The sequence below is a fragment of the Phialemonium atrogriseum genome (assembly GCF_030411735.1).
Source record: "Phialemonium atrogriseum strain 8032-3 unplaced genomic scaffold QBC33scaffold_9, whole genome shotgun sequence".
NCBI classification, from domain to species: domain Eukaryota; kingdom Fungi; phylum Ascomycota; class Sordariomycetes; order Cephalothecales; family Cephalothecaceae; genus Phialemonium; species Phialemonium atrogriseum.
In genome coordinates, this window is record NW_026848146.1 from 599,831 (window position 1) to 613,645 (window position 13,815).

A 13,815-nucleotide genomic window follows, 5' to 3' on the forward strand; every position below is an offset into this window, starting at 1 on the left:
CCTCTATTTGGTAGGCTGTCGTGAAATCTCAAAATCTCACCACGACTGTCTCGTCACACAGGCTGTCTGGCGGAACATCTTTCAACGAGATTGACATCGATGTCCCACAAAGAAGGGAGCCGCAAGGACCGGGGTTTGTCGGTCTGCACATGTGGTTGGGTGGATCCCTTTCAATATGATTCGCCACAAAGCCCCGGCTCAGAACGACACTAGGGCGGAACAAGCGCAGAAGCCACGTTAGATGTCTTCACCAGCCTCAACTAAACCTACGCCGGTAGCTATCGAGAGCTCCATGTTACACCTTCTACCTAGAGGAGAACGACGATCTTGACCTGGACTCCAATTGGGGACTGCTGCTATCCCTCCATATCAACTAGATCCCTGAGAACTCCCTCACGGCCAGAGCCATGGCTGAGATATTAGACCAGGTCCGCGACGTGGCCGAGGGCCAGATTGTCAGTCTGCCATGTCTGCAGGGCACCCTCTGCGACATATCACATAAATGCCCAGGCTAACTCAGCATTATCAAAGGACTTTGAGGGTCAGAAGTTGTCAGAGCTGATCGTTCACGTCGCTTTATCAGCAGTCGGGGTAGGTGGCCGTTTCCCCTCTTGAGGTCTTCCCTCTGTTATGCGACCACCGTTGCTAACACACGGCTCCCCTCCAGGCACTGGCATTTATCGTTGGCTACGCTCTCCAGGACATCAAGCTCGCCTTATATATTGGCCTAGGTGGCACAGCTCTGGTTTTCGTCCTCGTCGTTCCGCCTTGGCCTTTCTTCAACCGGAATCCCGTCAAGTGGTTGCCCGTGGGTGGGGCAGCGACTATAAACACACCACAAAACCTAGTAATCGATGAGAAATCTATACGATGAGACACGTGGCTGAGCCGGCGAAGGATATCACGCGAGTTGTATTGTCTAGGCAGATGACCCAGAGCAGTGGGCAAGAGAGCAGGCACCCCAATACAACCAGGGACTCTGCAGAGGTTGCACTGATGAAGTCGTGCCCTGCAAATGTTAAGATGGAAAACGCACAGCTTTACTACTAGGCGACTGAATACGATCTATGGGTTTAATGGTAATACCCGAACTCCTAGAATGTCACGGTAAAGGTCTCCCGCCCTGCCTGACTGCAAGCCATCCCAGTCGAAAACACGTCAACGCCCGTATTTTTGGAATTCCCAGTCCCTATTATCAAGCGGACAGACCTGCCGAGCCTTCAACCATCTGGAAATGCAGTGGAAATGGAAGGCATGCTATATGTGGGTAGATGGTCAGTAAAGCTGGTCCCCATTTCCACATGCCGGGGTGGGCGCGACGTACGTTGCAGATGCCCCAGGCCACGGTACACTCTTCGCTCGTCGCAGAAGCTTGATTCGCCTGGCACTCGATGCCTAGAGGGGGTCCGGAATTAACCTTCAGTACGTCATTACGGGCAGGGCTGGATGAGCTCACAGAGATCCATGATGTGGTTCCGGCAGATGGCACAATTGTCTACGACAATATCCCAAGCCCACAGCGCAACCGCATTCCACTGGAAAAGGAGTCAGCCTCAATCGAATCTACCGTATGGTATTGGTGGGGAGATGTGCCTTCTTGACTTCAAAGCGCTTCTTAGCGTCGTCCTTGCTATCGCTGTTGGCAGCGGAGCCACTCTTCTTCTTGGGAACCAGGGCTGAACCGGGTGCATCTGTCATGTCGATATCGGCCATGGCGGGCTTAGAATATTGTCGCCTTGCCAGCTGAATGATAGTAGGAGGAGTCGGGGATATGATGGATGGGTGCGGTTCTCTCGGGAAAAGCTGTATTGCCTGCTAGCAGTTCAGTTAGCTTGATCCAGGAAAGAGCAAAGGCAGCACAAACCAGAAGAGGGTATGGTCCTTGCTTAGTCGTGAATAAGCGTTGATGGGAGCAGCGGAGGGCAACTATGATGAACCTGCCCCGCCGGATTGCGATGGAAGCTCTTAAGGTAAGCAGGTACCTACATGGACAGCCTGGGCCGGCCCCCAGTTGCTCGCTTGGCGGGAAAGTATCTCAGCCACAGTCTCCGCCACAGCTCCAGCCACAATCCTTTTGCCAGCCGCTTGCTAAGGGCGGCAACTTCCTGGAAGACTTGGGCGGAACCACCTCACCCCTCGCGGTTTCGGCTGCAAACAACAGCAACTCGAACAACATGCGCCAAGCAAGCTCACTCAAACATTTCAGTATCTTGCATTCCAGTAATATTATCTCACCTCCAACTGCCTCGTCCGATTATTCTAGCATCGACCAGCCTGCAGGTGACAGCTCTGCAGCAGAACGAGTCAGACCCCGCAATATCCGGTGGCATTGTCAACTCCGTCATCAAGATCAAGGCTCCCAGCCCGTCACCCCAAATTACTCTGTCGCGTGGCATCGGCCTTAACTTCCGGCTCAATCGGTCTTTCCTTCCTCTATAGGACTCTTCACCCCACCCCCTGCTACGAGACAAGCAAGCAAGCTACAGTCTTCGACAAGAAAGATTAATGCATCAACAAGCCCCAAAAAACACGGCGACACCGCCCAGGCGGCGACAAACCCGACACTCGACCAACTCGCCTGCAAACAAGACGTATGCTTCGGAAAGCGACATGCCAACAGAACTCCAGTTTCCCCTCGACTTCGCCTATGGCACACCCTTCACACCCCTCAAGTCCGCCTCAAACAGCCCAGCGCCCGCCTCGCAGGCGGCGAACTCGAAGTCCAAAGCTCGCAATGGAAACAAGGCGCGACCGAAGAATGTCTCTACCTCCCCTAGGCCTGTAAGGCAAGGGCACAACACTCCCCCCAACACTGCAGTTCCAAAAGCTACCTCGGCCACTGCATTCGCCGGCGCGACTTTCCACGCCTCGCCGGCGCCGTCCTCGCTTCCCATCCCAAGCTTCCTTGCGAAGGCCATGGACTCCCCCGGAATCAAACATTCTGATCGAGCCGGCCAGGAACCCTCTCCGCCTCCAACGGATTCAGAAGCCCCCACTCCGCATCATCTGCCATCAACATCCCAGCCAGCAAGGGAGGAGTCTCCCCTGGATATCTTCTTCCGTGCTCATCGGGCAGAGACGGAACGGGCGAATCGCGCGACGTGCGCCGATACTTTAGCAGCCGCCCGTGGACCATTCTCTCCTCCTATACAAACCCGGTCTCCACGAGGGCCTGAACCCGCGCCTAACGGTCCTGGCACCCTCCCCCGGCGTGGTCCGGTACACCGGAGTTCACCTGTTGGCATCTCGACGGCGGAGCTGGACGGTACCCCGGGCAGGCCGATAGGCCCTGCTTTCTCGACACCGTTTCAGGAGCGGATCAAGGCTGCCCGTTCCAACGAGAAGCAAGGCGGACGATCCTCGATTGGGGTGCAGCAGCAGCAGCAAGGAACGCCCGCAGAGCGGAGCGAGGCATTAAAGAGGTTCCTCGCCTTGAGTTCAACATCGCCCTCCGCGCCAGCCAAGCCCAACGGCCAGTCGGACTTGACGTCCCCCACTTCGCAAAATCCATTCAGCGGCGGCGCAGTTCTCCCACGAGTTCAGCAAACGACCGCTACCTCATCTGGCAGGCAGGATGGGGGGAGGCCCCAGGATCTCTTGCAGATGGAGGCCAGTCTGCGCCGAATTCTGAAGCTCGACTCAGGCCCCAGTTTCGGACAAGCACCGACTATCGCAAACTCGCAGAGCTCCTAGATGATTCGCCTTATATCCGAGAATTACGTTTCCGTATTCGCGAGGCACCGAATATACCGTACAATATTCGCCGTTTCCTTTTGTATCTTGCTCAATCTCTTCATTGTGTGGGTCCATGGGCGTTTGAGGTTTCTGGTTTTCCACGAGGGCGGCGAGGGCGGGCGACGACGAGCATGAAAGGCGGGGCATCGACACATCTTGTATCAATCGCCCCAGGGCCAGGGCCGAATTTCATCCATCTTGGCGTTCCGGGCAGCGTCGACGCACTCTGCGTTGGCCGGTTGGTCTGGACATGGTTAGACCAAGGGCGCAGACACAACTTTGTGATGACGGGGCATAAATATGCATGTGCTCATTCATGCATTGCGTTGGGGCGAGGTCTCTTGGGTCTGTCATTTCGACATTTGGTATGAGTATGCCTGGTAGGCTGCTGCGTTGAGGCACTGCTTTGTTTGGTGATACCCTCCATGCCTTTCGTTGGAGTTGGGCCTGGGAGACAAACCTATTTGGACCGAGGGCTTCTCTCATTCACCGCCTCTTTTCTTCTTCTATTCTCTTCTTCGGCTCCTCTCGACGGTGGATAGATGGCACTGAATGATGGTGGCCAACCGGACTTTAACTCTGGTCTCATTCTCTACATCCAATATTTTTTTTTTTTTTGGGGGGGGGGGTGGGGGGTTGGGGGGGGGGGGGATGCCGACTACCTACATTCAAGAAAACAACAATCATTTTTTGGGGGATATATTGTGGATTCGTCATAGATAATCAGCAAGGCATAGTTTCGGAATGTCACGAACCACATTATACCACAACATTGGTCTTCTACTTGTGAGGTGCAAAGCATTTGTGCGCTTAGCTACACCAACCAGCCGGACAGACAATGCCCTTAAGTGTGTTGATAGTTGTGGATATGTCTCGAGATGTGCTTCACACAGTTGTTTGGCAATTGTTTCGCCACAGCTTCCCTTAGCTCCTTACTTACGGCACAGCTTTCTCTTGTGGGAAAACGAGGGTATGTGGTATAGAACCAACCGGTCAAGCTGGAAAAGAAGCAACAGCTACAACAGCAACAAAAACCAGCTTGTGGAGATGGGTTTCACGATCACAAAACAGTTCAGGCAGTTCTGACGTGGGTATAATCTGTGCTAACAGGATACCCCTTCCCCAGAATAAGTAACGCAACCTGTCCTATCATTCTACCAGCAGTTCCCACCCTGAGCTCTCCATCAGCATCCCGTGATTCGTGGCAAATCTACGAAGTACATACCTATTCTGCCTGGGATGGGCATCGCCAATCGGTGATGGCCTCGGTTTCGGTCGTGTCCATCCAAGAGACCGCGTGCGTAGGTACCCCTTCGCCGAAAATCACCCATGAACACTGTTCTCGGTCGAGTTCGGCACCATCATCTCCCCAACCCGCTCAGCCTCAGTTCCCCGAGCTTGGAGAATTCGGCCCATGGCCTTTTAGACTATCTAAGCTTTCCAAACTTTACGGGATTTCAATATCGCCAGCTCGGAATACCTAGGTGGCAATGGGAAGTCGGAAATAGGTACCTAGGTACTTGTCAGTTTGCTAGGTGGTCTTTGACGGTAATAGCCGGCAGCTGGGGGAGTCATGTACGGTGGGCCATAAGGGGAACTGTCTCAAAAGCAACTACCGTATATGGTTTTCGAAAATTGAACAAAGCACCTTTGTAGTAATCGAGGCATCAGGGCAAGACCTCCTTAAAATTCCGACTAACCGTACAGATTTGTACACCAAAGTAAAAGGCTGCATTAGATTAAGAAAAGGACTTGCCTGTTTTTTCTTCTTATTTATTTTAGTCCTTTTTTTCCTATAGGAAAAAGTGATACGCAGTATTAAGCATTTATACAACGCATATATAGTTATATAAGCAAGATCATATTAGGCCTAGTAGGATAGAAAGGTAGATAGATTTTATTGGCCGAAATATGTAGTGGATTGACTTGAAGTGGCATCACATGATAAGTCACATGATGAATCACATGGCCACCTATTTTCTATTCTCTTGCTTAGTAATTGATTATATAAGGTAAATCCACTGTAATTACGCTTTATGCACAAATGGTAGTCAAATTGGTTTAACCTGTATACGCCTTGACCTACGTGGGGTAAGTGTAATTACCAAAAAGTGTTTGAGACAGTTCCCCTTGTGGCCCACCGTAGTCATGAACACCGGCGCCACACTTGCAATTGGTAAAGCTTCTTTTTTGTCCAGGGGAAGAGTCTCATGAAGTAATTCCGAATGTCTCCAAGGGATGCTACTCAAGGCTCAAGGGTCTGTACCTATGTAGAAATTCGAAGTAGTTACGGAAGTGGACCTCAAAAGTTTCTTTCCACTTGCTAACAGCTTATTATTTAAATAAATCCATATATTTATTTAAGCCAGACAACGCCTTCTTTATATTCATTTCCACCCTTTAGAAGAATAATCTCCTCCACATCCCTTACAATCTAGTCTTGAGTCAACTCCTCATTCCAACAACACTCCCAACGCTGAATTGCATCTGCCTGGCTTTAAGGAGGCCCCTTTCAAGTAGTCATCCGTTTGATCCAAAACCAAGTAGCTTGATTGCGCTAATTAGGAGGATTAGGACACCAAAGAAGCTTCCGAATGCCATGTGAAGGGGAAGAAATTAAGGGGTTGTATGTATGTAAAAAAGATATTTAGATAACGGGCTGTTAGTAAGTGGAAAGAAACTTTTGAGGTCTACTTCCGTACCTCTACTCCGTAACTGCAGAACTTCGGTATATACATATTTCTAGTACTTTAGCCAATCAAACGACTGGGTTCCGGGCACAGTCCCAGAGTAGGTACCTAGGTACCTAGGCACACAGTACCTCATCAAACAATCAACGACAACTGTAGCTGACTGCTCAACACGACGAATCAAGTTGATAACATCGAGCAATGCAATACTCTTATACCTCGTATTGCAGAAGGGTGTGTACACACTCGAATGCGGGGAAATAAATGCCTCAAAATCGAGCATCGGAAATGAACGGCGGTGATGACGAGGAGGAAGCCCTCCGTATCGCCATTGCCATGTCTCTTGGCCAAGACCATTCGGCGAAGAAAACCACACAGGGACATCCCGTGGTTGACCTTACTGAGGGTGATGACGAGGCAAATTTGGATATTGCTTCGAGTCATCGCCACACCTCGTCGGGCCAGAAAGAGGTAGCACCCCAGCCGTCGACTCAGCCTGCCGCCCTCGGCGGTCTTGCTGCACTAGGCCTTGACAGGAAGAAGATGGAAGAGGAACGGCTAGCAAGACTCAAGAAGCGCAAAGCCCCGGAATCTCTCGACGTGGACCAACCACGACCCACGCAGCGAACCAAAGTTAAATCGCCGAAGGCTCGAGCTGCGGAAAGTTCGGGGGAATATCACCCGACGAAAAATTCTAGCCCCTCGACGACCCCTGTTTTCCCTAAAGGGGTAGTCAAGAAGACGTGGGTAAGGGGATATCCTCGATCCGGCGATGATATCACCATCGACGAGGTCCTACAAAAGGACCAGCTGGAGCTAGCCGTGCTTAGCTCCTTCCAGTGGGAAGACGACTGGCTTCTGTCGAAATTCAACCTTACCAGGACCAAGTTGGTTCTGGTCGCTTTCGCGGCCGACGAGGCTCAGGTATGGACCACCATTGGATGCTAGCATCTCGGCTTGTTGGTGACATCGCCACCTCGATTCTACTGGTTCCGCGGGTCACGGGGTGAGGATAGCCTGTGAGAGGCCATTGGCTGACGGCGTTGTTTAGAAGGAAGAGATGAGGCGAAATGTGCCTAGAGACAAGATCCGCTTCTGCTTCCCCCCCATGAATGGGCCTGGTTCCATGCATTCCAAACTGCAACTGCTCAAGTACGCAACCTATCTCCGAATAGTTATCCCCACAGGGAACCTTGTGCCTTACGACTGGGGAGAAACCGGATCCCTGGAGAATGTAGGCCGACACTCTCCATCAGTTTTTTTTAGTGTGGCTGAACTGACAGTTGGCTTATCCTAGATGGTGTTTATCATCGACCTTCCCCGGCTCAGCGATGCAGAAACCGGGTTGGCCAACAACTTCACTGCCTTCGGCGAGGAGCTGTCCTACTTTCTCACCGCCCAGGGCATGGATGAGAGGCTTATCAAGAGCCTCGGGAAATACGATTTCTCCGAAACGGCTGGCTATGGTTTTGTCCATTCAATGTGAGCATTTGACTTTGCCTCCCTTTTTTTTTACTCGCTCTAATTAACTTTGCCTCGCAGTGCAGGGTCGCATATAGGCGAATCTTGGGGTCGAACTGGTGAGTTGCCCAAGGTTCGGACTGCTATGTATACTAGGTAGCTGACATGTCGCGAAGGTTATTGTGGCCTAGGGCGTGCCGTCTGCAGTCTTGGGCTGGGTTCTGTCGATTCAGTCAGGATAGACTTTGTGGTATTGGCCTCTCATCGATGAGTCAAGAGCTTCTCAACCAGCCTCTCGTACTAACCGCCTTGACCAGACCGCGTCGCTCGGAGCCGTCACCTATGACTTGCTGCAAGCGATTTACAACGCCTGCCAAGGTGGGATTTATCACGTACCTAAGATTGGTCACTGGTGCGCTTACACGTTTTGCAGGAGATTCCGGTTTGAAGGAGTACGACGCCAGGACGACAATTTCCAAGAAGAGCAAGGATGTGACCTCGGCAGAAGATCCGAACGCGCCTCTGAAGACTCAGGTTCGCGTATACTTCCCTTCACAGAGCACAGTCAGACAGAGCCGCGGCGGCAGGAATGTTAGTGACTACCCTAGCCCTCTTCCCTAGGCCTACTTATCAATGATAAGATACATATATACAAGAAAGTTTTCTGATGATTACAGTCGGCCGGGACGATCTGTTTCCAGTCACGGTGGTGGAATCAGCCAACTTTTCCACGAGACGTGTTGCGGGACTGCAAATCGAGGAGGCAGGGCTTGCTAATGCACAGCAAAGTTCTCTATGTTAGGCGGCATGACGCAGGGGCCGGAGCTCCAGATTCCCCAGGAGGGTTTGCCTACGTCGGTAGCGCCAATCTCTCAGAGAGCGCTTGGTAAGTTTGGACCAGCGTTTCGTTTTCCTCTCATGTCTAACCCATCATTATCGGCATTAACCCTGATTCTCCATGCATAGGGGTCGTCTAGTCAAAGATCGCGCGACAAAGCAGCCTAAACTAACGTGTCGAAACTGGGAGTGTGGAGTAGTAATTCCAGCAAGAAAGTCCCTGCAACCAAGCTCGGCGTTTGGGGATAATCTCGGGGGCGGCGATTCACCCGGTGAGTCCGAGGGCTGGGGCGTATTTGAAGGGCGTGTCCCTATCCCAATGGAGTTGCCAGGAACGCCATATAGCTCGGGCTCAGGGCAGCCGTGGTTTCATCAGGATGAGTGATTGGCGGGCCCTCGGTAATTCTTCCCCTATTATGTCGGTGACTACCAGTTGTTACATGCAGGTGTAAACTCAACGGTTGACTGCGCCACCAATTTGAGGGAACTTCAAAGGGATGAAAGAGCTGACCCCCGCCAGCCAATTGTCATGGGGTTTGCAGGGTGCTTGATTGGAAGCTCCGCTTTACCTACCGGTGCTGGGCTTCGGCATACTCGGTGGGTTGACGATGTTGGCAGGATGTAATGGGCCCCGGGTTTCCAACAGAAACATGGATGCTGGTCAGGATTGTGATGGGCTGTCACTCAACCCCGTAGCCTCACCTACTAGATACCTAAGGTACCTACTGTACCTACGTTGTATTCACAACAACTAATGTATGTACCTCCCTCCTTAGGTACCTACCTAAGGTACCTAACTAGGTAGGTCCTCACCACGTATTCAGGTTTGCGAAGAGCTGTGCCTTGCTTGACGTCCGGATTGCTTACCTAATGTAACTATTTACCAGGTTACATCTCGACACTTGGCAGCATTAGTGACCAGTAAACTTTATTCTCTAGTGCCGGGTAGGTAGATCCAAATTCCAATCAAGGGGTGTAGTCTGTAGTTTATTGGCTGAAATGACTACCGCAGTACTGTGGTGGTGTAGTTCGAGCAGCGCATTCGCACTCGGTGACAACAAAAACGGCCGTTGAGTAACACGCGGCGTCTCTACGTGGAATTTGGAAGAGTCCTGCGGGGTCGGGGTGCCATGGGCGCGCGACAGACGGCAGTAACAATTACAGGGATGTCTCGGAATGGTCTAATTGAGAAATGCGTTTACGAGGAGCAGATTGACAATCATCGGGTGCTATTCTTGACCAACAAGGACCCTGATCTTCGGCGCAGCGCCGTATCACATGCTATATTTTATTCGTGATTTGGTCGCTAGGTAGGTAGGTAACCATGAGGCTCTCTCTTGTGTTGTATGTGGGTCCTTTCATAGGGCCATGCATGACACCCCCACCACCCCCCTGCTCATGCAGGATATGGCGCTAATTAGCGCAAGGCCAAGCTGTTGTGTGAGAGCACCTACATGGCCTTGTGGGCACGTGAGTGAAAATGGTTCAAGTTCACAGTCGTCCCGTCAGGGAATCTCATCTCATTCTCGGTGCTAGGGGCCAAGTTTTTCCATCTCTATGTCCCTCTGAGTTTTGTGGCCGTTCGTGATGACTCCTCTCTGCAGGAAGGAGCCTGTGTCGGCATATCTCTGTCGGTGCATGGGAATAGGGCAAGCTTTCAATATTCCTGTACGATGCAGAAAACGGAAACCGGGAGCACGAGCCACATGGGTGGAGAGAACCTGGCAATCTAACATCGTTGATGAATTTTAGAGTTTCTTCCCGAAATGGGAACATTCTGCTACCACGAATGGGTACCTCTTCACCTAGCAGCGGGCTCTGCAATCCCTCGCATTGTGGGCATTGTGGGCATTGTCGTTGCCAGGATATGGCTCCGGGCTGAGGGTCGAGGAATAACTTGAGAGGCCCGGTTCGAAATCAAAGATGGACGGATGGAAATAACTTCCACAGACGCGTGTACCTAGAGAAGAGAGGTACGCAGAATGTCCGCTATCTCCCCCCTCTTTCAGTTGTCACGTCACCCCAGGTTGCAGTTGCCCGAGGTTCCCGCCGATCACTCCAAGTCGCCCCCACTCATTTAGCTAATGTAGCGTAACAGCATTCTGACGCAGTGTGGCTCATGTTCAACCTCCCCAATACGGATTTGAAGTGTATCAAGGGTCTCTCCTCCTCGAAGTGCTTATCCTAGACCGACCAGCCAGTCAATAATCCCGCGTTGGAGCTGGGAAGAGAATTCCTTTTTTTGTTGGGGTTTGAGGTCCTAAGCCACTGGGACCGCCCGAGTAATGCAGTCTCGGAGAGTGACTACGAGATAGGTACCTATCATTGAGGGACCGGACGTGCTTGTGGAGCTGGCCCGTGCGTTCCAGGACATTGAATCCATAGGTATCTACCTACCTCTGCCTACTTGGTATCTCGCCTTCCATTGTAAGGCCGGACGGTACTGGCAAAAACCCTGGGTACCTGGGTAGTAATTACCTTGGGTATCTTGCCGCAGAGGCGACTTGGGCTGAGTGTCTGAATTACCAAATGCTGAGGCGTCGCTTGCAAGATTCTGTCATTAACACTCGACACCATTCTAGCTAGACTCGTCTCGAACTCCTAGCACCGTAACGGAGATGGAGCGCTAAAATAGCTCGGTCGCGGCTAGTAGCTCGAGCCGGACCCCAAGAGAGTTGTGGAGCCCTAGGGAGGAGCGACGGGTCAAACTACCTCGTCGAGGGTACTTGCTCTCCATGAGTGAGTAGGTTGACTCCAGGTATGTAAGTAGGTAGGTACCTATCTAGGTAAGGTAACCTCCACTACTTCCCTTCGCGGCAGCCAATTCACCCCACAGCTCCGCGACGATTGACACAAGGATCTCCTGTCAGAACCGCCAGCGAACTCCGAGCCCTAGAGGCACATAGGCATGATTGAACTATATTTTCCTCTACCCTTCCCTCGCCACTTGGTCCCTCGGTTTTACGACACTTACTATGCGGTCACAAGGGCCAATTGAGTTAACTTTCAGGAACAACTTTTTATAGCTATGCAGATTTCGGTCTGGCAGCCTACAAAGTGCGTCTTCCCAAGTGCGTCTTCCCAAGTGCGTCGTCTTCCCAAACTCAACTCGGCCCTCTGTACATGCCCTGTCTCTGCATGCACAACGTACCCCGAGCTGTATCTTTTACGAGGACCTCCTTTGCCACCCTTCATATATAAGGAGCTGGATTATCCTCCAGAGAGCCCATGACCCAAAGACTCCAAAACTCAGCACCCAAGAATTCGACTATTAAGAACCGTGTTCCCGTGATCTCAGCTCCCAAGGCCTTACCAACTATCCGTCTTTCAGCTCTCTCGAGTTCGACCTTGCTTGCGACTGGCAATTAGGCGGCGCTCTCTGGGACACAACAGTCCAGCCATCATAGCAAATTCGAAGTAGGAGTTCACGGCCCAAGACCCACGCTCCTCATAATCCACACCTGACCCGTCTGCTAGGCACGATGGCAAGTGCGTCACAGAACCTGCAGCCGTCATGGCACGGCCACGTTGGCAGCACCATGGAAGCTATGATTCTCTTCGAGGGCTGGATCACCGGGAGGGTGGGGCGCATATCCCGGCGACCTCACGACCGAGAACGGGAGGAGCTCATTCGCAGCGGGAATATCTTCATATATGAAGAGAATGCTTCTGGTATCAAGAGATGGACCGACGGTGTTACCTGGAGCCCGAGCCGCATCCTTGGTAACTTCCTAGTCTACCGCGAATTGTCGGCCGCCTTCCCCCCGGGCGAGAAGAAAAAGGCCCAGAAGAAGACGAAGGCTAAGGCCGGGTCTGCCACCAGGACCGAACCTCGAGGTTCACACCCAACAGTTCCCGCCAATCCGGCCGCCTTTGTCATGCCTAGCGAATTAGACGTGTCCGAGGGAGAAGGTGACGCCCATCGAAACTTGGTCGGGTCCTTGGTCGACTCGTATTCATTTAAGTCGGGCGGCTTAGTCAAAAAGACCATCAGCATCAGCTGGAACGGCATCCCGCATCACCTGGTTTCCTACTACGCGATCGACGATGTCTTGGCCGGGAAACTTACGAGTGTTGCAGACGATCTCAGGTTCAGCGGGGTTGTCCCGCGCATGGACCTCCTGAAGTGCCAAAGCTTCCGGGTGCCCGTTGAACACGAGGAGTACTACTTCAATATGGGAGGAGACCGGTCGTTCACGTTTTACGACCCCCATCGTATTCCGTCTGTGGAATACAACCCCCAGTTCCCCAGCGAACGGTCCATGTCCGACCCGACTAACTCCGTGCCGATCTATCGGTCTACTACCTACCCAATACCTCCATCTTTGCCAGCACCGGCGCCCAACCCCCTTCACCACTGTACTCATCCCGCATATTCTCCTCATGACTATCCGCCTAACGACTATCCGCCTAACGACTATCCGCCTAACGACTATCCGCCTAACGACTATCCGCCTAACGACTATCCGCCTTACGACTATGCGCCTCGCACCACGAAAGGCTACACCTATAATCCCCAACGCCCAAGCTCATCGGGCCACGGGTCAATGACCACGCTACCTGGCGAGTTTCCGCCGCATTTTTCAGGGACCTCCGTTAAACCGGATCAGGTTTTCGCACCTTCGCCGGCAGGACCTTACACCGGGGAACCTTCAACGGTGGCACCAGAGGACATGTTCAGGGCTCAGCTGACCATGAATGGACCAGGCAACTATCTCAGCGAGCCGGCCAATCAGTTCTTCACAACGCAGCAAATTCAGCCTCCGACGGTCACCCCAGGCCATAACTGCGAGTTTGGGCTCGAGACCACCCCCAGGATTATGCCATCGAGCATGGCCAGGAATGGGACATCGAGCATCATGTTTTCGTCATCAATGGCCCAGACACACATGGGGGATGAAGATGCCAATTTGGATTCCAAATACGAGCTGAGCAGGGTTTCTTAATCCAGTTCTCTATTTCCGTTCAACGCGCTTGCTTTGTTTTGTTTACGGAGTTGGGTTTTGTTTACGCAGACATGATTTCTAGCCAGCCTACTATGGAGTAGGAGCCCTGGAAGCGTTCGACAATTATTCTTCTATGGAGGGGTGGG

At 52.2% G+C, this 13,815-nt stretch overlaps 5 protein-coding genes across 5 annotated transcripts; 4 read left to right on the forward strand and 1 right to left on the reverse strand.

Moving 5' to 3' along the window:
* Positions 1 to 193: 193 nt before the first annotated feature.
* On the forward strand, positions 194 to 971 carry QBC33DRAFT_381006 (microsomal signal peptidase 12 kDa subunit-domain-containing protein). Its single transcript, XM_060424061.1, has 3 exons — positions 194 to 455; positions 532 to 591; positions 668 to 971. The coding sequence occupies exons 1-3, from the start codon at positions 408 to 410 to the stop codon at positions 872 to 874; spliced, it is 315 nt and encodes a 104-aa protein (XP_060284725.1). The 5' UTR covers positions 194 to 407; the 3' UTR covers positions 875 to 971.
* A 47-nt stretch (positions 972 to 1,018) lies between these two features.
* On the reverse strand, positions 1,019 to 1,986 carry QBC33DRAFT_535235 (uncharacterized protein). The gene is made up of 5 exons (XM_060427603.1): positions 1,865 to 1,986; positions 1,594 to 1,815; positions 1,457 to 1,535; positions 1,325 to 1,395; positions 1,019 to 1,257 (listed from the first exon to the last, which is right to left on the reverse strand). Exons 2-5 carry the CDS (start codon positions 1,711 to 1,713, stop codon positions 1,159 to 1,161), a joined length of 369 nt encoding a protein of 122 aa, XP_060284726.1. The 5' UTR covers positions 1,714 to 1,815; positions 1,865 to 1,986; the 3' UTR covers positions 1,019 to 1,158.
* A 624-nt stretch (positions 1,987 to 2,610) lies between these two features.
* QBC33DRAFT_514108 (uncharacterized protein) lies at positions 2,611 to 3,693 on the forward strand (the record flags this gene model as incomplete). The annotated part of the gene is made up of 1 exon (XM_060426031.1): positions 2,611 to 3,693. The coding sequence occupies one exon, from the start codon at positions 2,611 to 2,613 to the stop codon at positions 3,691 to 3,693; it is 1,083 nt and encodes a 360-aa protein (XP_060284727.1).
* A 2,864-nt stretch (positions 3,694 to 6,557) lies between these two features.
* QBC33DRAFT_535244 (tyrosyl-DNA phosphodiesterase-domain-containing protein) lies at positions 6,558 to 9,590 on the forward strand. Its single transcript, XM_060427604.1, has 9 exons — positions 6,558 to 7,349; positions 7,477 to 7,659; positions 7,723 to 7,907; positions 7,968 to 8,005; positions 8,063 to 8,136; positions 8,204 to 8,264; positions 8,320 to 8,477; positions 8,564 to 8,772; positions 8,853 to 9,590. The coding sequence occupies exons 1-9, from the start codon at positions 6,690 to 6,692 to the stop codon at positions 9,106 to 9,108; spliced, it is 1,824 nt and encodes a 607-aa protein (XP_060284728.1). The 5' UTR covers positions 6,558 to 6,689; the 3' UTR covers positions 9,109 to 9,590.
* A 2,442-nt stretch (positions 9,591 to 12,032) lies between these two features.
* QBC33DRAFT_381197 (Gti1/Pac2 family-domain-containing protein) lies at positions 12,033 to 13,700 on the forward strand. The gene is made up of 2 exons (XM_060424062.1): positions 12,033 to 12,140; positions 12,201 to 13,700. The coding sequence occupies exon 2, from the start codon at positions 12,206 to 12,208 to the stop codon at positions 13,667 to 13,669; it is 1,464 nt and encodes a 487-aa protein (XP_060284729.1). The 5' UTR covers positions 12,033 to 12,140; positions 12,201 to 12,205; the 3' UTR covers positions 13,670 to 13,700.
* Positions 13,701 to 13,815: the final 115 nt, after the last annotated feature.

What these genes read in the sequence shown, in the direction of transcription:
- QBC33DRAFT_381006 (XM_060424061.1), top strand. Translation starts at nt 408, where the DNA reads ATGGCTGAGATATTAGACCAGGTCCGCGACGTGGCCGAGGGCCAGATT. An exon ending in ACGTGGCCGAGGGCCAGATT is followed by an intron (nt 456 to 531) that starts GTCAGTCTGCCA and finishes GCATTATCAAAG; the next exon opens with GACTTTGAGGGTCAGAAGTT. An exon ending in TCGCTTTATCAGCAGTCGGG is followed by an intron (nt 592 to 667) that starts GTAGGTGGCCGT and finishes GCTCCCCTCCAG; the next exon opens with GCACTGGCATTTATCGTTGG.
- QBC33DRAFT_535235 (XM_060427603.1), bottom strand. Translation starts at nt 1,713, where the DNA reads ATGGCCGATATCGACATGACAGATGCACCCGGTTCAGCCCTGGTTCCC. An exon ending in AGCGCTTTGAAGTCAAGAAG is followed by an intron (nt 1,536 to 1,593) that starts GCACATCTCCCC and finishes CTCCTTTTCCAG; the next exon opens with TGGAATGCGGTTGCGCTGTG. An exon ending in TGGCCTGGGGCATCTGCAAC is followed by an intron (nt 1,258 to 1,324) that starts GTACGTCGCGCC and finishes ACCCACATATAG; the next exon opens with CATGCCTTCCATTTCCACTG.
- QBC33DRAFT_535244 (XM_060427604.1), top strand. Translation starts at nt 6,690, where the DNA reads ATGCCTCAAAATCGAGCATCGGAAATGAACGGCGGTGATGACGAGGAG. An exon ending in TCGCGGCCGACGAGGCTCAG is followed by an intron (nt 7,350 to 7,476) that starts GTATGGACCACC and finishes GGCGTTGTTTAG; the next exon opens with AAGGAAGAGATGAGGCGAAA. An exon ending in TATGGTTTTGTCCATTCAAT is followed by an intron (nt 7,908 to 7,967) that starts GTGAGCATTTGA and finishes TTTGCCTCGCAG; the next exon opens with TGCAGGGTCGCATATAGGCG.
- QBC33DRAFT_381197 (XM_060424062.1), top strand. Translation starts at nt 12,206, where the DNA reads ATGGCAAGTGCGTCACAGAACCTGCAGCCGTCATGGCACGGCCACGTT.